The sequence below is a fragment of the Electrona antarctica genome (genome assembly GCF_951216825.1).
Source record: "Electrona antarctica genome assembly, chromosome: 1".
Lineage (NCBI taxonomy): Eukaryota > Metazoa > Chordata > Actinopteri > Myctophiformes > Myctophidae > Electrona > Electrona antarctica.
This window is the reverse complement of record NC_136806.1, coordinates 51,731,291-51,757,578: the sequence shown is the minus strand read 5'-3', so window position 1 is coordinate 51,757,578 and position 26,288 is coordinate 51,731,291. Positions and strand designations below refer to the sequence as shown.

Here is a 26,288-nt window from a genome sequence, read left to right as displayed (position 1 = left end):
ATGGCAGGCTCTCAGTCAAATCTGGTCACATTTGTAGAATCGGTCTCAGGTCTTAATGGATTAAAGCTGAATAAAGACAAGAATAAAACGTTCCTCTGACAACTGCCACGTAGTTACACGGAGTGGCAGGTCCATGACACGAGGCAAGCCAACTCCCTCTGGGCAGTGTTAGCCATACCTGCGTCAGCACCAAGGGAATGACCGCTTCCTGGCCCACCGGCGTCATTGCTTTATTGTATGAGGGCAATCGTCGACGGAAATGTGTTGCGTCTGGATGTTGGATTATGTATCTGATCTTAGACACAATTTTTTTTAAATTTCTCAGCAGTGACGTTGACCTATTTTGGCCTGACGTCGAAATATAAAAAATGTCTTCAAAATCCTGACAGTTCTCTGAAAAACCTTATGTTTCTGTATCAGTGGTGCTCAATATTTCATGTCAAGAACCCCAAAAATGATATGCAATATGTCTCCGCCCCACCCCCCATCTGAAAATATGTAGTTCCAGGGACCTCCCCAGAAGCAAAGATTTGAGTTAAAATGTTCACTCTGTAATAATATATATTCAAAGATTTGAGGCACATTTTCCCGATTTTTCAAAAATAGCAGACCAACAAGTTCATAGCAGGGCACTCGGTGTCGTGCTATGAGCTTGTAGATCTGCTATTTTTCAATAGATAAAGCATGACATAATGCTTAAACACTAACAGGGGTTTCCGCCGAATGGGTTAAGGCAACTACGCTTCTAGCATATAACAATCTGCAAAACAAAACGCATCATATGGTCCAAACTCAGTTATTGCACGCGTTTGTCCTGACCACCACATGCTATTCAAGGTGGCTTCTGGGGGGGGGCAGCTAGTAACTAGATAAAAATCACACCCGTGTGAACTGAGTGGTGCAAGGTCTTATATAGCCTGATCAGCTGTGCTCTGACGTGATGTCGGTGATGTCAGTGACGTCACATACTAACCATAGCAACCATGCTCACCCGTACAGGCACAAACACACACGGGTACTAACAAAGCCAGTTGTTGGAGTGGTTTGCACCACTCAAAAAAGAATCACACCCGTGTGAACTGAGTGACCGTAGCAACCATGCTCATTTTTTGAGCACAGACAGACAGACACGTAAACTAACAAAGCCAGTCGTAGGAGTGGTTTACACCACTCAAAAAACATATATTGTAATGATAATGGAGACAGCGTGTTGTTGCCACTGCGATTCAGCGCGGAGAGCAGGAGAGAGAGAGCCTATAGCCTTCTGTGTGATTAATGAAGTGACTCCAAACTTGTCTCTGGGAATCTATTGATTCAGCTGTGTGGCTGCTGGCCTTGGCCCGAATTAATCTGCCAGCAAAATATGCAAGACGTATGCCTTCTGCTGGACACACGGCTCTGCAATCCCAGAGAGACATGAATCCACTTGGCTGACAGTGACGCTCGCTCACTACCCAAGAGGCTGGCTATAGGGAAGACTAGACTAGCAATGTCCTAGTCTGGAATGAAGCCTTGAGCTCAGCAGAGTGAAAAAAACTGCTGTTAAATGTTACATTCAAATGGCATTTATGAGGCGAGGTGTTCGCATGGAAATTATACTCTGTATGGGCCCAGTGATTGCAGAATACAAGGAACTAAATGTCATCTATTTGATGTACATTTTTGGGTGGGAAACATGGAATTTGTATTTTCTTTAACATAGTTATAATGGGAATGATTTAATAGCTACTTAACTGATGATGGCTTCTTGTTTACCTATACTACTTTACTATTTCTATGCATTTAATGTATTATTTGTGTTGTCCTTTGCTTACTGTAAATCGCTCTGGATTAAGGGAGCGTCTGCTGAATGCCTGAATTGGAAATTGTATAGCTGCTTTGTTATCAAAGAGATATGGGCAAAAGTGTCAGGCCTATACGATTTAATGTAAATGCCCTTTCAATCCAGTTGAGTGAGGCACTGGGACAGCGCCTGGGAGAATGGTTACAGTAGCCTGTGTCACAGGAGCTTTGAGGCACCGTCTTGACTGGACAACACAGCTTCACAAGGGCACAGGGAAAGCCAACACAATCTGGTTTACTCGTGTGGCTATTGCAGCTCCCACATGGCCCACAAAACCTCCTCCTCCTCCTCCTCCTCCTCCTCCTCCCTCTCTAATGTCTCTGCTCAATAAGAGTAATAAAAGGATAGAGACCCCCCCGCGCTATTCATTTCGATGGAAGTTGCTCAGTGGCGTTTTGAAGCACCCGGAAGACATGCCGGAAGTACAATTATAACTCAATGGCTCGAGTGAGCGGAAGTTAAGCCCGGACCTCACATTTGAGGCACCGCGTTGTGAGCTTGTAGATCGGCAATTTTCACTACTTCTTAAACATTTTTGTTTTCTTATTTTATAGGCTATAGCGTTCTTTGATTTTTCTTTGATTTATTCCTGAAATTACTTTGAAAAAAATAATTGAATTCGTTTTTAAATTCATGAAAAACGAAGTCCCAAATCTGGGGTGTTGAAGTCAGAGTCGAATTAACATGATACTGTACGTGTGAAATTAATCTAACACAAAATGATCACAGTGTGCATACTGTACAGCAGTGGTTCCCAAAAAAAATTCGTGTCAAGGACCCCCAAATCAACATTTATTAGGCCACGGACCCCCCCATTTGAAAACATATGCCAGTGACCCCGATAAGGGAGGATTTTTACGGCTCTAGCAGTGATTCCGAAACATTCATTTCATGGACCCCCAGTTTCACACGCATTATGCTACGGACCCCCGATTTAATGGCATTCTCTGGTACCCCACTTTATATTGTAAAACCACTGTTAATTTAACTCTGAGAGTGTACAAATGGAACCAAATGGACCCTATGGTTCCATTTGTACACTCTCTGAGTTACAGGGGTCCCCGGACCCCACTTTGGGAACCCATGCTGTATAGTATAGGTGCGGTGATTGGTTGTCAGTGAGGTTCTGGGTAAGGGGTCGTGTCAGAAGGACCGGAAAAAAAGAAGCTTTTGTGGTGGCAGCTTGGTTCAGGCTATAATGGAACGTTTCTCTGAAAATAATTTCTGGAACAGGCGGTTTGCCTGAACCGGCCGTGATCTCATTTCCCTGCTCACGTCCTTGCTCCGGCACCATTCGGGTTCTTGATGGAGTGCAGCTAGCAGCAGGTTCCCTGCTCAGTGATGCACATGCAGGACAACCTGAAGGTTTTTATTGTGGGACACAAAACAAAGTGTCCCACTGTGTTCAGGGGTCTGCACCGATAACTTTAGATCAGGATCTGTTGTGTTTTTTGGGGGGTGAACTAAGTGATGGTTACAGAGACGCTACAATGATGATAACCTGCCACTGTGAATCAAATGAGTCCTACAAACCTACAAATTGCAGTAAGGTTGCTGGAGACATCATTGTACATCAAAATCATCATCATACATACATACTAATTAACTCAATGTCTCAATGTCTGTCAGAAACACCGCCGTATCTCACCGCCTGCACCAATCGCTCCCACTTTTCACACAGGCATTGACCATAATAATATGGAGGTCTTAACGAAGCCCTTTTTCCAATTTAACAAATTATAAATTAATGAATTTATTAGTGAATTAAAAATGCGAAAACACACCCAGGGCACAGTACCCCCGCGGCCACAAGGCGGCAAGTATTTTGCTTAATGAACGGCAATTAAAGATAATTATGGGGGGGGGGGGGGGGGCAATATCTCACAACGGGTAAGGGCTAGTATATTAAATATATATACGGATATAACTTGATGAAGACAATACATGCCTGTGAACTGAGTGAAGAGCAAACAAAAAAAAATCACACCCATGTGAACTGAGTGGTGTAAATGAATGATTTCATTGTCTGACGTAAACAAAGCCACGTAATGAAATCACACCCGGGTGAACAGGGTGAACATAGCAACCATGCTCATTTTTTCTGCACAAAAAAGCCAGTTGTAGGAGTGGTTCACACCACTCAAAAACAATGAAGCAATGAATAAACAAAGTATGGATCTCCAAAATTAGAATAAATATCTATACTGTATCTATAAATACACCAAGTCTCTCTGTGTGTGTATATACGTATGTCTGTAAATCCACGTAACTCGAGAACCGTTCGCCCCACAGACTTCAAATTCGACACACGCGTTCCACACCCACACATGGAGAGCAGTGCCCGGGCGGACCCACAGTTGTACAGAACCGCCTCTGCCCGGGCTCTGGACCTGATCATCCCTGTATCTCCATATATGGAGCTGGCCTGTTCTGACTTCATATTTGGGCATGCCTGACACATGCCTTAGAGCAACAGAGAGATAGAGAGGAGTGTGTGTGTGTGTGTGTGTGTGTGTGTGTGTGTGTGTGTGTGTGTGTGTGTGTGTGTGTGTGTGTGTGTGTGTGTGTGTGTGTGTGTGTGTGTGTGTGTGTGTGTGTGTGTGTGTGTGTGTGTGTGTGTGTGTGCGCGCGCGCGCGCGTCAATTTAACAAAGGTGCAGACGATCAGAAACTAGAAAAAGTGCCCTTCTGGGAACAGGTCTCCACCAGGAGGATAGGAGTGTGAGTGTGATGTTTGGCAAAATGTTTAGGAGCAATATAAACTTGTGTGTGCATGTGCATGTGCGCGTGCGTACATGCGTGCGTGTGTGTGACGTGGCTTGGCCTGTTGTAGCGCCACCATGAGGCTGATTTGAAAACTGTCAAGTGGCATTTCTTCCAAAGCCTAGTGGGAATATGCATGCACAGTTTCACCACAATCGGACGCTGCGTTGAGTAGTTGTGGCGATTTGTACAAAACGGGTACAAAGCAGGCTACTCCTGAAAAGTTTAGAAGCCAATCGTAGCCAATGAGGGTGGATTATGAGAAATCAAACAAACCCGTCTTGATCACATGACTATGGAGAGCATGTGTACCGATTTGCGTGAAATTTGGATAAAATCTGAAGGAGTAATATTAGAAAATGTGTTTTACATATGTCGGCCTCCTGGTGGCGCTATAAAGAGTAGATGTGAAAAATTCCAGGCAAAGGTTTTTCCTTGGCCTCTAGGGAGTTGGCATACAAAGTTATCCACAGATCCGTGCAGTTAGAGGTAAAAACACTTTTGCCAGTTATAGCGCCACCATGAGGCTGAGTTGAAAATGTTCATGTGGCATTTCTTCCTCGGCCTAGTGGGAATGTGTGTGCACAATTTCACGGAAATCACACGATGTGTTCATGATTTGCAGCATTTTGTTTGAAACTGAGCACTCCTGCTTGCTTTGGAAGCCAATCTTAGCCAATCAGGATGGAGTCTGAGAAATCTGAAAGACCCGTTTCGTTGAATGGCTCTAGAGAGACTGTGTACCAATTTGCGTGATGTTTGGACAAAATCTGTAGGTGTACTGTCCAAAAACTTGTTTTGCACAAAGCGGCCTCCTGGTGGCGCTATAACAGGCCGTTCTGGAAATTTTGGGGCAGAGGTTCATCGTTGGCATCCAGGGAGTGTGTGTGCAAAATTTGGCATCGACCGGGTTAACGGTGCCGGAGATTAGCTGATCACAGACGGACGGACGGACGGACGGACGGAGTGCAAAACATACTCTCTCCCCATGCCTTCGGCCTGGTGGAGACAATCAGCAGAGAGTGAGTGACGTTTGCGCTACCGAAATGAAGTGGACTCGGCCCCAGACTTTTTTTTTCTACCTGGAAATAAAAACGTCTGGGTTTCCGAGGTTACAATATTTGAGACAAAACACATACCTCATATAACATAGTTAAAATGCCATTTAGACCATTTTGTCATTTGATGTAGCTTGTTTGATTAGTTAATACAGACAACCAAAAAAAAGAGAAAACTAAATATGCACAACAGCGCACGCATGCACTCAAACCTAAGATCTCAGCACCATGGACAGCGACTGTCATTTTTTTGAGCCCACTTCAAGTAATGAGCAATGCCAGGAGGCCGGCATGTCAGACAATAAAATTCAATTTGATGGTCCCCAGGAGTCCCGTGCCATGCCCAGGTCCATCTGGCCCCCTAAAGCCCCTCCTGAAGCTCCGTCCACTGCTAGGACTAAAGTGGCAGACACACATTTCAATGACACACATTTCAACGACGAGATACATGTTCAATTAAGATAACGTACGTGTAAACCATCTGGAGCCAGTTTCTCAGTGACTGCAGGGTGAAAGCTTTTACAGCACGGCGCACACTCAATAATATTTAATGAGTATGGTTCGTTACTTAATTACATTTGGTTTTGGTTTGGTTATTTCAGAATGCCACACCACTAGGTGCTGTGCAGTGCAAAGCAGTGATGTTTTCGTCGACTAAAAACTATGACGAAAAATGTTCGTCGACTACCCTTTTCCACTGACGAAAACGAAATGGAAACTAAATTAAAACTAAGCTATGATAACTAAAACGACTAAAGACTAACAAGACAACAAATAAAACTAGACTAAAATATTAGGAAGGGACTAGTGGACAAGAGATCCAGTATAAGTCATTTTACAATTAGTTGTATGCTGAAAATAGAGACGATCTATAAGCTCACAACGCGTCGCAGCGGGACGCGTTGTGAGCTTATAGATGGTCTATTTTCAGCAAGTGAAAAAATCAACTGTAGATTTAGTCGACTAAAGTCCTATGATATTCGACTAAAACTAGACGAACACTAAGACATTCCAGGTGACTAAAATGTGACTAAAACTAAATGAAAACTATTCAAGAGACTATGACTAAAACTAAAATTTGCTGCCATAAACAACAGTGGTGCTTTAAGTCTAATTCTTGTAGTCTATGTGACATTTCCCCTCTCCCTCTCTGCTGATATGGCCAATAAGGCAGATGGCCGCCCACCCTGGAGCTTGGGTTTGCCTGACATTTCTTCCAGTTAAGGGGGAGTTTTTTGTGTCACAGAAAATGCTTGCTTGGGTGGGACATTGTCAGGTCTCTGCTCTATATATATATAAAGTGTCTTGAGACAACTTGCTGTGATTTGGCACTATAGCAGAATTGAATTGAAAGGGCCAACTGAAATTTCTGAATTGTGTGTGTTAGGAAATAAGTATAAATGTAGATGTATTAAAGTACGGTAAGTATTTTGAGTTGTATGCTGCTGTTTTATTATGTATTTCTATGTTGAACTGTGAAAACCAAATAATCCTCTGTGACAATAAAGTCTATTTTTGAAAAATCGAAGAATGACTGACAGAAACATAGCTTTTTCAGAAAACTGTCAGGATGTACATTTTTAGAATCTGATCTCAGGTCAAAATGGGTTAACTCCATACACCAACTTTGTGCTTTTTTTTGTTAATTTACACCCTACTTGATCATACTACATCGTCACACAAAAGTTTCAAAAATAGCAGATCCACAAACTCAACACGCAGCACGTTTTGAGCTTGTCGGTCTGCTCCTTTTGCCGCTTTGGATTTGAATCCTGAAAACTACCAGTTTTGGACATATGAGGTTTCGACCTGACAGCAACGATATGTATGGAATGATGATTTTGAAGGAATTTAATGAACAAACATGTTTTGTGAGGTCACAGTGACCTTGACCTTTGACCTTTCAAGGTCATGAAATTCCCTCAGGTTGCTCCTGAGATATATATGACAGACAAAACTCCAGAAACATTCATTCTTCCCGTTATGGTGGTCTGCCAGCGAGTAGAGGCATACAAGAATGTGTTAGCCGCGAAGACAAAAGGTTTGTACACTAGTGTAGCTATATATATTTTTTTTTTTCTGCAGGCTACTCATCTTCATGGCTTCATGTCTTCTGCAAATAACGTGGATTTCATTAAACTGCCCATATACCAATGCTTATCAGGTCCATGCAGCAGTGCCAACGTAAACCTGTTAGCTACAGTATAATATCGATCTGTTGTGGGTGAACATCAGATCAAGCCACACACAAAACAAGGCAGGGAACCTAATACCTTAAGACGGCATCCATGAAATTCTGTGATATGCTGTTCAGGGGTATATGCATTTGCCATGCATGGGGGGAAAGAGACATTATAAAAATAAACACGCCAGGTTTTCTGAGATTACAGTAGCCTAATTAAATCCCCCACCATTCTCAAATGACCACTATTTATAGGCTCCCGTTGAATTTGAACATAGTATAGCCTAAAACAATAGATCCTCAGACTCAAACTAGAATGAAAATGCTGACTCTTCAGAGAATTATATATATATATATATATATATATATATATATATGGAGCAAATCTGACAATAATCTGGTGAAAATAAGCCTTTATATAAAATATAAGATGTTTCTCATGCAGAGAAGAACTATAGGCCCACGTGTTGGGGTTTTATTGTTCTCTGGTTTATTTACAAAATGTAAAATTAGACCGCACAAACAAATAGGTGCACAATAAAGTGCTTACAGTGTCGTGTCGTTTGTAGCCTAAGCCTTTATGTGCGTCCATGTGTGTATAGATGGAGCATTTCGCATTGATTTGCAGGTTTCTCTGGCAACCCCGTCTCGCTCTGTCTCCATGGCAATGGGGGGCGCTTTGCTTGCAGCATGCAACGCTAATTCTTTTACGCATTAGGTCATTAAACCCGGGAGTCTGCTCTAGAACAAAAAGGTGGACGCTGTTGTACACGTTGTGACCACTGACTGAACAACAACAAAGTGATACCATGCAGGCAAGGATCAGGATCATAAATATAATAATAGGCTATACACAGTAAACAGAAGAATGCCTATAGTGGGCAATATGTGTTTCACTATCATTCTTCATCGTCGCGTTAAAGCGACAGCACGTTTTTAGGCTAGAAAATCAATTCATAACACACAGCTTGCGAAAGCATCCTCCTACCTATAGACTACTGATTTACAATTTACATTATGCTTCTTTTTTTTTCTTCTTCTTAATTGAATCGCATGTTTCCACAGTCAGTATAGGCTATAGGCTATAGCTGACCACCAATGAAATAGCCTATTTGATCAGACGGACTATAGGTTGTAGCCTATAGTAGGCCTGGTATCATCAATAACCTTGGACTGCAACAAGCAAGTGTTAGTGGAAAAAAAAACATTGGCATGTTTTGTGGTGAGAAAGAATGGCTCGTGAGCTACTAGGCTACTGTGGTGGTGCATGGGTGCTGCTCATGCAGAAGATGAATGGACGCACGGTCGCTTTAAAAAAGAAAAAGAAAACCCCCAGTGCTTTTCGGGGTGCTTTAAGGCTCGCCTCTCTTACCCTTGGAAGCATCCTTATCTTCTTTAGGCTTCGCCACTTTGCCGCTCATAGATCCCAGTTTGGATGTGTAATTCCCGAGTTAGGCAAGAATCGAAATCCTTGTAATAATCGCTCGCTGTCCTCAGTGGAATCGTTTTCAGGGGTGCCAGGTGCCGAGATAAGGGTTCTGTGGGGGAAAAAAAGATAATTGCAATTAGTCTTCGAATGATATAGGCTACTTTATTTTATATCAAGCAAAGCAACAGTATAGCCTACCGCCACAGGACTTCCCCCGGATTCCATTTTTCCCATACCCCAGTCTACCAATTAAAGCATCCAGCAAGCAATTGATATTCGCTCTCTCTACACACACACGACAATTAACCTAGATATTGAGTCCACAAAAGACCCAACAGCCTGGAAAAACATCCTACTGTATAGCCTATACAAACGACTCTCCATCCTACATGGTTTTTCCTCATTTCTATAAACGAGCATAATAAAGCCTACCTTATCTCCTCCACGTTTCCCGCTACATCAATGCACATTGATGAAACAAAGCGCTCCCACCATGAATCCTATATTCTGTTCTGTGGCGAAATCACGACCTGCTCTGGCGTGACAAAGGAACGGGGGATAAAGCAAAGAAAGAAAGACAAAAGGATGCTCCAAAAAAACGAGCGCAGCTTAAGACTCACACGAACGTCAAAAAAAAACACGTCCGTCAAAAAAAAGAAGCACAACAGGCTGAAATAAATGAAAGATTGTGTCCAAAAACAAAGTGCCCTCTTTCTGGTTTCACGCGGTAGATGCGCACGCTGCTATGAATGCCCTCCGTTTGGCCAGAATGATGCTTTAATATTATTGTAGTCTATTATTATTATTTTCAGCCTCACGCGTGGCTCTCCTCTCCTCGGAATCAACAGGATCTACAAACAAAGTGAGTATATAGAAGACGCTCTGCAAAGTGTAGTAGACCTCCAGGACTATAGTCTGGGTTCTATGATCATGGAGTTCTGATGAACGTACGGCGATCGGGACTGTCTGGCAAACGAAAACATTAGCATCGGTTCTGCTCTGCTCTCTGTGATGAATGAAATGTTGTCATGTGTGAAGGCAACGTGTGACGCGCAGCCTCACAACATGCTCCGGAGGGGAGGACGTGTCTTGCCTACGCAGCTGTTGCCCTGGTTCAATTATCCATGATTCCTCTAACCTGGCCCTGCTGTGTATGGTTAAGTGCAGTGGTTGTGGTTCCCAAACTTTTTCGTATCAAGGACCCCCAAATCAACATTTATTAGGCCACGGACCCCCCAAAACATATGCTAGTGACCCCGAAAATGGAGAATTTTTTTACGGCTCTCTATAGCAGTGATTCCGAAACATATTCATTTCATGGACCCCCCCAGTTTCACACGCATTTATGCTACGGACCCCCGATTTAATGGCATTTCTATCTCCGGTACCCCAATTTATATTGTAAAACCGCTGTTAATTTAACTCTGAGAGTGTACAAATGGAACCAAATGGACCGTTATGGGTCCATTTGGTTCCATTTGTACACTCTCAGAGTTACAGATCCATAAGGGTCCATTTGGTTCCTAACTATCTCTAATTGAGCTAGGTACCCCCTCAAGTACCCTATAGGGGTCCCCGGACCCCACTTCGGGAACAAAATAACCAATGGTGTACCGTCCGTATACTGCTGCATGCATGATCTATTCTATAGTCTAGAAAATATCTACTATAGCCTATATATACCAGACAAGTTGACCTATACTCGTGCACAATGTGCATGGTCGATATAATGGGTCACGATCATATTATATATAATTTAGCTGGCTATAATAAACTCACCTTGGTGATTAAGCAAAACACTTTAATACATGTTTGTGCCTAATGAGTATAAAGGTCTATATGACAACTTGACTTATAAATAAAAACATAGCCTATACTCCACAGAGTCCACACACGCACGTATATATGCTCCCTCCTCTTGTGTGTCTTCCTCCTGTCCCGCGTGATGTTATAGTTCGTCGTTGTGGCACCTTGTAAAAAAAACTAACAAACAAATAAAATACAATATAAAAACCCAAAAAAGTTTGGTCCTCTCTGACTCCTCTGTCGTCGCCCGCGTGTTGTTCAGTCGCCTGTCCTCGAGTATAGGCTACTTGAATGACAGATATACGCACTGGAGTCCAAACAGCTGTGAGCGTGTGTGCGTGTATGCGTGCGTGCGACGTGCGTGTGTGTGTGTGTGTGTGTGTGACACCACCACGGTCAGCAGCACGGCGTCCCAAATGACGAGGCAGGGAGCCCATGTGCGTGCGGCCGTGCGCGCGCTGTGCGTAATTCTACCGGAGCAACACTCATCCCGCTCACTGCGCTCTGCAGCCTCCAGGGAATGCAGCGTCTGAGACCAATCAATTTGGCACACAGCAGAGAGAGCAGCATATATCCCTTATTAGCCTAATATACCACTGCTGGTGCCCCATTACTTTGAGTCTTTAAATTCAGGTATAGCCTAAAAACCTTAAAGCAAAACTGTGTCCAACAACACCTGCCACAGGTGCACCAGTTGCAGGTCTGCAGTTCGAAGTCGTGCAAAGTATGTCATCTTGATGTGATGTTGAAGTTATTGCAGTCCTATAGTTTTTAAAGTTTTCGTCTCTTTTGCATTGTGATTGATTGATTTGTTTTCCTCACAGAAATGCAGAAAGGTACATTCCAAACGAAAGCACAAATCAATACAAATACTTACTTTGTGGACGTCCATGATAAAGCATTAGACTTATTTACAACAGGGTCCACCATTTTCAATTCATCAGAACATTTAGAGACAAATATACACTTCTATAAAAAAAACATGTACATTATACATGGGGAGAAAGGTGTGTGTGTGTGTGTGTGTGTGTGTGTGGGGGGGGGGGGGGTACTGGGAAGTGGGAACTCAGACAGGGACCAGTTCTGAATTGCAGCCATCCGTATTAGGTGCTCTGTGAGAGCGGTATTAGGTGCTCTGTGAGAGCGGTATTAGGTGCTCTGTGAGAGCGGTATTAGGTGCTCTGTGAGAGCGGTATTAGGTGCTCTGTGAGAGCGGTATTAGGTGCTCTGTGAGAGCGGTATTAGGTGCTCTGTGAGAGCGGTTTTGAAGGAGTCAAGGCATTCACATGTCTTAATGGCTGTTGTTGTTAGGGCATTCCACAATTGTAGTGGCATAGGAGCGACATGAATTAAATCCCTTGTTTGAGCCGAATCTGGGTTGCACGTGGTTTGTTGAACTCCCTCTGGTGCTGTGAGCGTGGACTTCGTTGACATTAAGGAAGTATTTAGACAGGTACATGGGTATCTTGGTGAAGTATTTAGACAGGTACATGGGTATCTTGGTGGTGTAGCGAATCTTGTGGACCAGACCCATTTCAAGATGCTATACTTGGTATAACCCATGTCCCTAAGCCATTCCAGCCTATCAAAATGGGCAGGGGTGAGGTGGGTTCGGGGAGTGAGGACAAGTAGTCGCCCGACCAGTTTGTTTTGGGAAGTCTGGAGCCTTGTTTTATCGGTTTCAAACTACAGGGGTGTCGTCGTATTGATTCATTTTGCAGCCTTTAACTTCAGCTCATAGCTTAAACCGATCCCAACTACAACCAGTTGGTTGGTGGTTGACAGCGTGTATAGGTATCCAGATGAGATTTTGTTAGCTGGTACCGTAGATGTGCCCATATAAGACCTTATAGTATTTGGCTTTTGTTATTTTTCTTTCATTCTGAAGAGCAGACAAAAAAGTGGGGTCCGGGGACCCCTAGGGGTACTTGAGGGAGGTTAAATTAACAGCGGTTTTACAATATAAATTGGGGTACCGGAGATAGAAATGCCATTAAATCGGGGGTCCATAGCATAAATGCTATGTTTCGGAATGTGTGTGTGAATTAGTCAGATTTGCTCCATATATATATATATATATATATATATATATATATATATATATATATAAATATATATATATATATATAATTATATGTTTCGGAATCACTGCTAGAGCCATAAAAATCCTCCCTTTTCAGGGTCACTGGCACCCAGACCTAATGCGTGATGTCACATTTCTTGGCCCCTGTGTGTGTTAAGTGGCTCGCAGGGACAGCGGGGGGGAAAAATCTGCAGTGATGGTTACCAGATCTACACATACTATTTTTAGCAGAAACTGGAAACCTTTCAAACCCGGGTCTTCCTGCAGGGAAGTCTGTGGAAGATCACAGTACGGCCAGAAACATTAGGGTAAAACTCTGGTGTAGACAAATCCAATGCACATAAAGATCCCCTTTTGGTGTTTTAAACATTGTTATAATTTAGCTATTGAAAAATAGCAGATCTACAAGCTCATAGCGCTTGTAGGTCTGCTATTTTTGAAAAATCGTGAGAATATGGCACAAATTTGGAATATATATTTTTTTTCAGAACGAACGTTTTTAACTCAAATCTTTGCCTCTGGGAGGGGGGGGGGGTCCCTGGAACAACATATTTTCAGATGGGGACCGGGTGCATATTACATCGACGTCAGGCCTAAATGGGTTAAGGATCATAACCAAAAATAGCAGTCTGTTTCAGTGGCACACAAACATTTCTCTACTGCTTTAGACCAGGGGTTCTCAACCCGTGGGTCGCGACCCTTCGGGGGGTCGCCAAATTATTTTAGGGGGTCCCCAAAATATTTTAAAAAAAAAAGAAAAAAGATTTTTTTTGTAAATTTTATTTTCACGATTTTTCAAAAATAGCAGACCTACAAGTTCATAGCGCGCCACTCGGTGGCGCGCTATGAGCTTGTAGATCTGCTATTTTTCAATAGCTAAATTATAACAATGCTTAAAACATCAAAAGGGGTTCCCGCCCAAAATGGTTTAAGGTTATTGTAGCAGTCAATTTATATTGGGGGTCGGGAGGGGGCGGGGCGGGGCGGGGGTCCCGAGACATTGCCAAAGCATTTCCGGGGGTCCCCGGCCAAAAACGTTGAGAACCCCTGCTTTAGACCCGTTGTTGACCTGTCTGTCTAGCATCAAATGCTGGATGAGTGAGAACCTTCTCAAGCTATATGATAAATTATCATGATAATAATAAGCGGACTTGGCAACCTGACTGTAGAAAGTAACAGTACAGTAAAGAACTTGGGGGTCATTATTGATTCTGAACTGAATTTTAATTCACACATTAATCATGTTACCAAGATTGCCTTTTTTCACCTTAGAAATATTGCACGAATCAGAGCCTATTTGACATTGGACGATGCAAAAACGCTGATCCACGCCTTTGTTTTTTCTCGGCTTGATTACTGCAATGCTGGACTGCCAAAGAAATAACTGACAGATGACAACTTGTCCAAAATGCGGCAGCCAGAGTTTTAACTAAAACTAAGATGAGAGAACATATTACTCCAGTTTTAGCTTCACTGCATTGGCTTCCGGTTGTTTTTAGGATTGATTTTAAAATAATTTTACTTGTTTATAAAGCTCTCAATGGTCTCGCACCTTCCTACCTACATGACTGCCTGCCTAAATATGTCCCAAACCGCCCCCATAGGTCTTCCACTGCTGGCCTGCTCGCTGTGCCTAAAAAAATGGCAACTAAAAAAACACGGTGAAGCAGCTTTCTGCTTCTACGGGCCGACTGCATGGAACAAACTCCCACTGTACCTTCGACAGGCAGCCTCTGTAGACATGTTTTAAGCACAGCTCAATACCTACTTCTACACTCTTGCTTTTAATTGATCTTTTAAATTCCGTGTTATTCATGTTGTCCTCACTGTATTGCATTACTGCTATTATTTTAATGTTTTATGCCTTGCTTTTCTTTTTTTCTCCATTGCTCTGTAAAGCACTTTGAGCTGCATTTCATGTCATGAAAGGTGCTATACAAATAAAGTATTTTTATTATTATTATTATTATTATTATTAATAATCTTTGCATCAACAGGCTGTGGAGACTAGGGCCTCATTCACACGTACCAAACACCAATCAAGCAATGTTTGGTCGTTTTTTTGGGTCACCACAATGCTTTTCCAATGGGAGTCACATGGTTTGACCAAACATTTGTGTTTGATTGCTGATTGCTCCCCCCTCAAACAAAAATGTTTGGTCAAACCATGTGACTCCCATTGAAAATGAATTGGAGCAGCAATCAAACAGCAATCAGACATCACACACGGACCGAACATTTGTTGTGTAGGTGTGTACGAAGCCTAGAGATCAATAGAAGCAGACATAGTGAGCAGTCAGCAAGGTTACACTGGGCCTGATCAATCACAGATAGAGGGGAGTCAATGACTGGAGGTTTCCATTCCAGGGGAAATGTTACACCTTACACAGTAACCTACAGCAGTTGTTCTCAACCTGTGGGTCGGGACTCGGGACCCCCGGGGGTGGGGGAGCACATGATTTTGGGTGGGGGCGTGAGGTGGGGGGAGGAGGGGCATCAGATGACATTGTGAAGTCACTTCAGTGAAGTGACTATGAGGACTTAAAGACCTTGGTACATGAAATTAAATGGAAAAAGACCATTGCTGCATCAAAAGTAATCAAGAAACTATAAAAACTGTTCAAAGATTGGCAAAATTGTTAAATTGCAAAGCTTGTATAGATCAGCTGCCTATTTTCACAACAATATGTATAGGCCTATCTGTGGAACAGAGTCAAACATTTAATGCCTCAACTCCTGCAGGGCGATCGAGGGCTCCACAGTTCAAATATGATTCTCGGTCTGAAAATGTTAAGAACCATTGACCTACATACAGTGCCTAATATGAGCATGTACAGTACAGTACAGTACAGCACATCGTCTCTCACAACAAAACGGTTTCATGTGCCAGGGCCTGGGGTCTTGCAAATTAGCCGTGGCTATAAACAACGCAACGGTTTCATGTTTTTACAACTTGATGCATTGTTTTTTGTATTGTCCCTGTTACATAAACATATAAAAAAGGGGGGGAAGCACCTGCATGCATTGCACATGCACTCAACTGCCATCGTAGGGCGCGTATAGCCACAAGTTTAGATTTATTTTGTAACATCTGGTTGAATGTTTATGGTAGTGCTGTCCAGGTAGACAGACAGACAGACAGACAGACAGACAGACAGGATTATTTTAATGCTATAATGTTATAAATCTATAACCTGTTGTATTTCCCACTGAACTGCATTGTTCTATATATTTGGCCTTTACCAATTACCGTATGTCAAACACTGTGATTAGGATTAGTGGAGAGTTATTGATCCACATTAGTAATGCTGCAGGATCAGTTAACGTGCATGCATTACGTGTCAAATGATCAAATATGTCCCTTTGTGATGAATTACGATTCATTATCGTCACCCCCCGCGTGTAAAGGCTCATTACACGCGCATCCAAACAAGTGCATAGAAATAGTCTAGATGCCATCAACCCAGAAATGAGAAACAATGTTCTAGGAAGGCTGACCCTCTGGTCATTTCAGTAATTTGGAGGCTGGAGATACAGTAAATGAGGCAGAACTCTGACTCAACAAGATGCCGTGTGTGTGTGTGTGTGTGTGTGTGTGTGTGTGGTAGAGAGGGAGAAAGAGAGAGTGAAATTAAATGTCAGTGAGTGACGAGCTGTTCTTGCTGTGGCCTGCACAGCCCCCTTTGACCTTTCCAGCAGACCTTACACTCACACGCCCCTCCCCGCCTGCTCAGAATGCAGCCTGCTGCACGCTAAGTCTCGCGTAGCCACTAGCCAGACAACTATTCCACAGTCTCCGAGTTTCTTTTTTTTTCTTATCAACTAGTACCAACGCGGTCAACTAGTGGTCCTGAATTTACTAGTCGACTAGTTGCTTAAAGCCTTAGTCCACTGGTTATTATATATTTCTGAGTGGTGCAACCATAGATATATATATAAACTCTAGATAGCTCACCCGCGCTGTTGGCCAATGGAGAGCGACGTCGTTACGTGGCGGCCATCTTACCTCGGGACACATAACATTGTGTCTATGGGGCATGTACTCTTAAATGACCATAACTTGCTCAATTTTCAACCGATTTTCAAACGGTTTGGTTTGTTATAAACGTCAGAGACGTCCGCATACTTATATGCTTTTATACGACGTTCATATAAAAAACATAAATTAAGCAGATAAGCGTCCTGAATCATAGCCACGTTGACAACGTTTGTAATAAACCAACCCGTTTGTAAATCCGTCAAGATTTGAGCGAGTTATGACTTTTTTCTGTTTGAGCTGCCATTGAACATACTGTACTGTAGCCCCGAAGTAAGATGGCTGCCGGGTGAACGACGTCAGAAACTCCGCCTTGAGCCATCTAGTGTTTATATATATCTATGGGTGCAACCACTCCAAGGAACAGCAATTATGTCCGTCCCAACCTTTGTGACTATGTGACTATGTTTAGAGTACCAGTAGGGGCAAAAGTGGCACTGTTGTGCCAGAAACAGAGAGAGAGAGAGATAGTGTTGCACTGTTGCCTGCTAATGAGAGAGAGAGAGAGAGAGAGAGAGAGAGAGAGAGAGAGAGAGAGAGAGGAGTTGCACCACTCAGTTCACACGGGTGAACTGAGTGGTGCAAGACAAGAAAACAAATAAAATAAAGTGTATGGGAGAGATAGAAGATGTGTGCATAAATGCTAAAGTCATCGTGTCTTTTTAAAAGTTACATAACTAGTGTCTCATTGTCCATGTGTGGATCGCACCAAACATTACTGCTTTTGTTTGTGCGACCACCTTCCATATGCTGTCCATAGCAAACATTTCCTCCTATGCTGCAAGGACTATTAAAAGAGGACAGGAAGCGAAGACCGTACGGTGGACTCCATGTTGCTCCCTGGAAGGAAAGAAACATGCGCAGTTGAGACCAAGGAAGCTGAACGCGGAAGTGTTGGCTGCATATAGCCCATATTATGTTTCTTTCCTTCCAGGGAGCAACATGCATGAGTCCACCGTACGGTCTTCGCTGCCTGTCCTCTTGTACTAGTCCTTGCCATGCTGTCACTGAGCCAGACTTAAATAGCCCTCTTGTGGCAGCAGGAACAACCTGCCTTCCGCTTCCGGCTATACCCTTCAAAATAAAGGTTTCATCGTCTCGGGGTCCGTTACACGCTGTGCTGAGTCAGCTGATCAGTACAGGAAGTGACCCAGCTGTCACCCATAGCAATAATACCAGCAATTATGCGGCACAATGCCCATCATGAAATTGACCATAGTTGAATAGCCTACCTAGTTTACACAATGAACATATCAACATACAACGTGAACATCACCTATTTTTGAAGGTCATACATACATACATACATACATACATACCGGTACATGGACCCACAGACACATGTTAAATGCACATTTGTTAAGTAACGTGTTCAAAGTGCAGAGGGACTGCGAGCAGAGTGAAGACTATACCTAATAGCTAGGTAGTGGCTTAATTAGACCCATTTAGGGACTAAAATCAAAACAACAATGTAAAGGCTGACCCAGCACAAAACAGACAGGCACTCTATACAGGAAAGGCTGCAAATCAAGTCCTCATTTAGACCGGACCCTTAGGGGCCAATGTATCTTAGTCTTAAGATAGACCGGACCCTTAGGGGCCAATGTATCTTAGTCTTAAGTGTGAATCCAAAGCTTCTCGTTTAAGCAGAGATGTATTTATGTCACTTCACCACCACGTCTGGGAAGTATGTTCAATGACCCAAATCACCAATATCTGAGTGTTGAAACATTGTGAGATGCTGCTGTAAAGTGTAAAGCTTTTTATGTCAACACACACACACACACACACACACACACACACACACACACACACACACACACACACACACACACACACACACACACACACACACACACACACACACACACACACACACACACACACACACACACACACACACACACACACACACACACACACACACACTTTGGGTGGTAGGCTACACATTAATTTGACCAGTTCACTACACTCACTCTTTCTCTGTCATGTCCCAATACATAGTAATGTAGATGCTCCGTTAGGGGATGAGGAGTCTTACAGACCACCATGCTATTTGAATGGTTATTCCCATGACTGTGTGTGTGTGTGTGTGTGTCCTTGTAGCCTACAGTGGTCCTTTAATTAGTGCAAAGATGGACGGACAATCACTCAAGTGTTGATAGAAATCAATTCCGGTCTGACACCAGTGTTGCCATGTCCGCTTATTATAAGCGACTTTGAGCTTCTTTTTCTGTGAAGTCACTTGTAAATATTGGTTGTTGCGGGTTGCATTTTTTTATGTTTCTTAAGTGCAAATTTGGGCGGTTCTCAAATATCTATCATGTAATTTGTCCGCTTACCCCCATCTGAAAATGTTTTGTGCCAGGGAGCCCCGTACCAGATTTCTGTTTCCCAATCCTCTTCAACCACTTATCTGGAATTGGGTCGTGGGGTTAACAGTTCCAACAGAGAGCTCCAGACTTCACTTTCCAGGGCAACATTAGCAACTTCCTCCTGGGAGATCCAGAGGCATTCCAAGGCCAGTATGGAGATATAATCCCCCCCCATCTGGTCCTTGGTCTGCCAGGGGGGCCTCCTCCCAGTGGAACGTGCAGCGAGGACCTCCTTAGGGAGATACTCGGGAGGCATCCATACTAAATGCAGCATCTGCCTTTTATAGTTAAGGTAATTATTTCAAAACATTAAAAAAAACAACCAAAAAAGCAAATATTTTCATGAATTCAAAACAAATTCAAAGAGTTTTTCTCCAGTAATTTTTAAATTTTAATAAAGAAATTGTTTTAATCAAATAAATTCCATGAATTAGTAAACAAAGCCACCCATCTGAGAAAACACATTTCGTCCGCTTGTATCCCCTTCCTGAATATTCCATATTTTATTTCAATATTTTTATGAAAATAGACGATCTACAAGCTCGCGACATGCTTGTACCTTGTAGACCGGCTATTTTCAATGCAGGTTTAAAGTGCTCATGTGGCCTCTACAAGTATTAGGTATATAGTCGCTCCTTTAGAGCTTGTTTTCATAGACATGGTTGCTTATTTCTGGCAACACTGGGCCTGACACACATTTCCCAACCTCTCCACTCGCCCGCCCACACTGACCCGTACAGCAGCTAACAGTTATGTCACACGACAACACACAAACTCCACAAACACTGCTTAGTCACACTTTAAGCTCGGTTGTATTCTTATACGGTCTGTTTTTTTTCTCTCTCTCTCCATCCATGGCATAACAAAATTGATGTACATTCTCAATATCAGAGCAGATTATTGTTGAAACCTGACGTTGAAGAATGAAGAGTGCTCCCATCATCAGCCCCATGCAGCGGTGCATATTCACCGTGGCAATCAATTCGGAATCAATTTCCCATTGCATGGACAATGTGGCCACACACACTCTTCACCACACGCGAGCATAAATCAGTTGGGATACAGGATATAATGCATCGGAGCAGAACCAGGACATGCAGCCACCATGGTGGCCGGGGGTGGTGGGCCGGGGGTCAAGGTGCAAGCTGGAGGGGAGGGTTTGGGATGGCTTCACTGTGTTTAGGTATAGGCTTATAAGTGATGACAAGTACTTCTATCTCACGCTCTCCCAAAAATAATATTCAACATTTATGTTATCAGATAATGTCTGATTCATTAAATCTATACCTCTATAGCATCTGTCTGTAGCGTGGTACAGGTTTGCTCCAGGTTTAAGTTAATTCGTTATTTTTGTTGCACTTCAGTGCGTGCGCGCGCACAGACCGCGCACACACCTTATACACTCGTCCATATCTTACACCCCTGACAATAGGCCTACTGACTTCCACGCTCCACAACACGTTTCTGTTCATTTTGTTTTCTTTTAAGTAAAAGAAAAGAAAACCTTGAACCATTTTACCCCAATTATATTTTATGTGGCCACTGGCCAAAGAGTCAGGGCAGATACGCACACGAACCAGGTTTTCAAACATAAACATCAAATTGAACGACACTCTCATCACTGACAAGCTTGATGTGGCCAACTACTTGAACATCTTCTTTACAAACATAGCAACAACTCTGGTTAACAAACTGCCCTCCCACTCTGGGCTCTTTGGTGTAGAGCACATTAAAACCTTCTACAGAAACCTAGGTGTAAAGATGATTTTAAACTAGTTATGGTAACAACTGATGAGGTAATTAAGAAAATGAGTGCCCTCCAACCCCACAAGGCCACTGGCCATGACAATATTCCCTCCAAATGTCTCAGAGACTCAGCCATCTTTATAGCTCCAATTATCACCCACATACTGTAGTAAACCTCTCCATCAAACAGGGACAGGTCCCCTAAGATTTCAAACTGGCCAAAGTAACCGTCCAGGCTATGTGCAGCCAAGGGTGAGTATGCCAGTATGGCCATACTGGCCCTATTGAAAGGTGTGATAACGGCCATACTGGCCCTATTGAAAGGTGTGATAACGGCCATACTGGCCCTATTGAAAGGTGTGGAGTTATAATGATGATCATATATAATGACTACACAAGCCTATGAAATGCCCAAAACAGGGAGGCCAGCATTAAGGTGGCCCTCATGTGAAAGTATTTCAACTGAGTGAGGGAAAAGTTTAATATTGATTTCTGTTTTGACAGTTGAATAGTAGGCTACAGTCCAACTAGCCTAGAACATTGCTGTCCACATAGAACACTATATATCCGTGTTAGAATAGTCTGACAGGCTGTGTGGGCCACCTGATTAACCAGAAAGGTACGCTGTCACAGTCAGTATCTGTGCCCCTACCTCCGTTGTTGTGTCTGTGTGGTGCTTGCAATGCCATTGTTTTTGCATTGTGTTTATTAAAAGGCACTGTGCTATGTGGGGAAATGCTATCATCGTTTAATGCCTTGTGTCAGTTTATGTTCGTACAGGGCTAGACTGTGAACACAAATCAGGCCTGCAATGTAAATGACAGGCAGCAGCCCCTATGTCTGTCCAAACCGACATAATAATGATAAAGTTGTAGTTAAGGTTTAGGTCCAGGTTGGTAGATCACAAATTTGTGGGTTGTACTGTAAATATCATAAGGCCTAACACATAGACATAGACCATTGGAGGTACATTGAATGTTGTCAAAGTCTAAGGAAGTCTTTGATGTTTATAATAAAGCACGGGGCTCATTTTGGCCATTATTCACCTTGCCAGAAGCCTGGCAGGTGAATGACTGATCATCGCCAGAAGTAAATGGGAGACTGTCGGCATGCTGTGATTTCTCCACACCACCTGCCTGTACATCATTTACCACACTGCTAAAATATACCCTGACCCTGTGATATGGGTTGTATGAAAATGGAGTCCGGGAGACATACCGAGTCTATTATGTATGACATCGTGCTACGGCCTTTTGACCCCGGCTGCTGGATTAGAAACAACGGGCTGACCCCATGCGTGACCTGAGGTCAGAAAGCCTCCTTGACCTCTGTGGGGTCAGAGATAAACGGGCAGGTGTGAAACTCTGAACTAATATTAGGCTACAAAGAACGGAAATGTGCGTGTGCACGTGCGTGTGCACGTGCGTGCGTTTGTGTGTGATGTTTAAAGTTAAGCACCGTTAGGATTCAACGGAGGGCTTTCAGAACTCTTAAAAGCCTTTCCGTTATACCGATGCCGTCAAGCTGAATATCCACTGCCTTAAGAGAATACTACAGTAGTAAGTTAGTAACTGCAGGGATGCAAGTCTTGTCTACATGAATTAGCTGCAGTGTTCTTGTTTATGGTACATTCACAGTTTTCCATCTTGGACACGAGGGAAACAAATCTGAACCATCCCTTAAAATAAAATCTCCTGACGAACAAACCGTTGCGTTCTTCCTAATATGTTGGGAAGTAGAATTCCTTGTCAACTGTCATGTTGAATATTTGATGGCCATGCCTATGCAAGTATAGCCATACAGCTATTTGTAGCACACAAGAGAATGTGTGTGTGTGTGTGTGTGTGTGTGTGTGTGTTGATTGATTTAAATATTTATTAATTACAGTACATTTCAAGCACAAACTCGATACAAAGGCTGTTAACTGTGAGTGGATGACCCAATTAAGCATTACACTTGTTTACAAGAGGGTCCACCATGTTCAATTCATCAAAACATTTAGAGACGTACAAATAGACACTTCTATATAGACAAAGAACAGAACAGGAATTCATCATAATGGAGGTAAAAATGGAAAAGAAACATATACAGTGAGGGGAAAAGGGGGGGAGGGGTGGGGGGATTCAGATTTTACGGGGGCCAGTTTCGAATTGCAGCCATCCGTAGGTGCCCTTTGAGAGCGGTTTTGAAGGAGTCAAGGGATTTGCATGTCTTAATGACTGTTGGTAGGGCGTTCCACATTTTGGTGGCATAGGAGCGAAAATAATTTAGTCCCTTGTTTTTTCCGAATCTGGGTTGTACATGATTCGTTGCACTCCCTCTGGTGTTGTGGGTGTGGACTTCGTTAACATTAAGGAAGTATCTAGACAGGTACATGGGTATCTTGGTGGTGTATCGAATCTTGTGGACCAGACCCATTGCAAGATGCTGTATTCTGTCGTCAACCCTAAGCCATTCCAGCCTGTCAAAGTGGGCAGGGGTGAGGTGGGTTCGGGGGGTGAGGCCAAGTAGGAGCCTGACCAGTTTGTTTTGGGAAGTCTGGAGCCTAGTTTTAAGGGACTTTGAGGTGCTGTGGTACCAGGAGGTGCATGCGTAGTCAAAGAAACCTTGTACGAGGGCTCCTGTTAAGGTCTTCAAGGTGTTTTTGTTGACCAGTGAGGAGATCCTGTAAAGGAATCTTGTTCTTTGGTTGACTTTTTTGATTACGTTGGTGGCCATTTTATCACCGGAAAGATTAGCCTCCAGGATGGAACCTAGGTAGGTAATTTCATCTTTACGTGTGATAACATTGTCACCCACTCTAACCAAGAATCCATTTGCCTTACTGAGATTACTATTAGAGCCAAAGAGAATGGATTCAGTTTTTCCCAGGTGTAAAGATAGCTTGTTATCAGCGAGCCAGGTGCAGATTCTACCGAGTTCAGAGCCGAGGGCCTTTTCAACCTGCAGTTTGTTCCTGTCCGAGACTAGCAGTGTCGAGTCATCTGCGAACAGGAACAAGTTGCAGTCACAAGCTGAAGTCATGTCGTTAACATATATTAGGAACAGTAAAGCCCCTAGTATGCTTCCTTGTGGAACGCCACAGCTCACTGGGAGGGGGGGGGGGGGGGGGGGGGGACAGTGTTCCATTCACCTCCACCATCTGTTCTCTCCCCTCCAGGTAGGATTGCATCCAGCTCACTGATGTGCTATCAAAACCAATTGCTTTAAGCTTGTTAACCAGTATGGAGTGGTTCACGGTGTCAAAAGCCTTTTGGAGGTCCAGCATGACCATGCCGCAGTATTTGCCAGCATCCACCTCATGTTTGATGTGGTCGCTCAAATAGAGAAGGCATGTGTCAGTGGAGTGGGATGTTCTGAAGCCAGATTGGAACTCGTACATTAATTTATTAGTGGCAAGATACTTTTCAACCTGTTCATAGACTATTTTTTCCATCACTTTGGAGATGGAGCTTAGAATAGAAATAGGGCGGTAGTTGCCGGGGTCTAATTTACTCCCTTTCTTGTGCAAGGGGGTTCAGTTTTTCCCCCAGGAAAATGCCTTGGCATGGAGCAAGGCATGGCGACCACACCCGGCGGCCGCGCGGCGAATTTTTTTGACTAATTAATTAATTAATTCGGCTAATTAATTAATTTATTTTGATTAATTAATTTGATTAATTAATTAATTAATTTGATTAATAAATTAAGATTAATTTGTATTATTGCTCTTGTATTGCTATTGGAGACACTGGGGAGGCACTGGGGAGACACTGGGGAGGCACTCAGGGAGGCATGGCACGATTTATTTGGCGCAGCGCCATGCCAACAACATTGTGGGGGAAACCCTGTACATTATACCACCAACCACTCAGAAAAGTAAATATACATACATATATACATATATACACATAATATATGTGTTAAATATATGTACCAGTGCCAGGGTATAGTTGACGGTGACGTAACGATGACGTGTTCCAGCTTCACACGTTTACCATTTACCATTTCCCACCTGACGTTGTGTGGGAGTTCAGACTGATCCAGACCGTACTGAATAATTGCCAGCTTGCTTAATGTCTTCAGACTCGGACTAAAGTCTAAGATGAACAGGTCATTGGCGAGTATGATCAGTCGATCTCCCACCATGCAAGCGTTCATATTCCCCAGCCTCCAGCCTTTTCCCTTCGTATTCACCTTCATCACCTTCTTCCAGGAGAAGGTCTCTGGAGTGAACTTCCACAAATCTTTGAAGTTTTGGTTCCCATCGCAACCACCAAACATGTGCAGCTCTCCGTCGTAGGTGAAGGCTGAATGCCACATGCGTCCTTCTGGAAGAGGCTGTGCAGAAGGTTTGTTCATCATCCACTGGTTGGTCTCTGTGTCAAACACGCTGGTGGTGTTGGAGTACTGTATTTGGGGGCCACAACACTGGCCCCCAAATACAACCATCTTCGTCCCGATGATGGTGGCAGAAGGACCGTATGTAGCAGGAGGTGGAGTTCCTCTGGGGTTAATTAAAGACCAGACCATGGTGCTGGTGTCCAACCTGTAGATGTCATGGCTTCCCTTTCCCATTCCTCCATGGATAAACATGACCTTCCCCAAGACGCAGGCCGAGTGGTTCCACCTGGCCTCCGGGACGGACCCGGTAACCCCGGGTTTGGACCACCAGTGGGCGTCGACATTGAATCCATGAAGCACGTCGTGGAACGGCGTCCCTCCCCAGACCAGGACGGTTCCTTCCACCAGCACGGCGGTGAAGCCCCAGCGCCTGGACGGACCCTTGCGCTGATGTTTTCCTCTCCCGGGGGTCACCGGGGTCAACCTCCTCCAGCGTAAGGTCAACGTGTTGAGGACGAGGACGTAACAACGGACGTCCTTCACGTCGCTGTACCCGCCGAAGGAATACACGTCGGTTCCCACGGCAACCACAGCGACGGGACACCCTTTAGACAAGTCTTTGAGATGCAGGCAGCAGTAAGACAT

The 26,288-nt window shown here is 43.6% G+C and overlaps 1 protein-coding gene across 1 annotated transcript; it reads right to left on the bottom strand.

Annotated features, from left to right (window-relative positions):
* Positions 1–2,042: 2,042 nt before the first annotated feature.
* LOC306920503 (kelch domain-containing protein 3-like) lies at positions 2,043–26,288 on the bottom strand (the record flags this gene model as incomplete). The annotated part of the gene is made up of 3 exons (XM_079497297.1): positions 2,043–2,163; positions 25,354–25,709; positions 25,830–26,288. 3 exons carry the CDS (start codon positions 26,286–26,288, stop codon positions 2,043–2,045), a joined length of 936 nt encoding a protein of 311 aa, XP_079353423.1.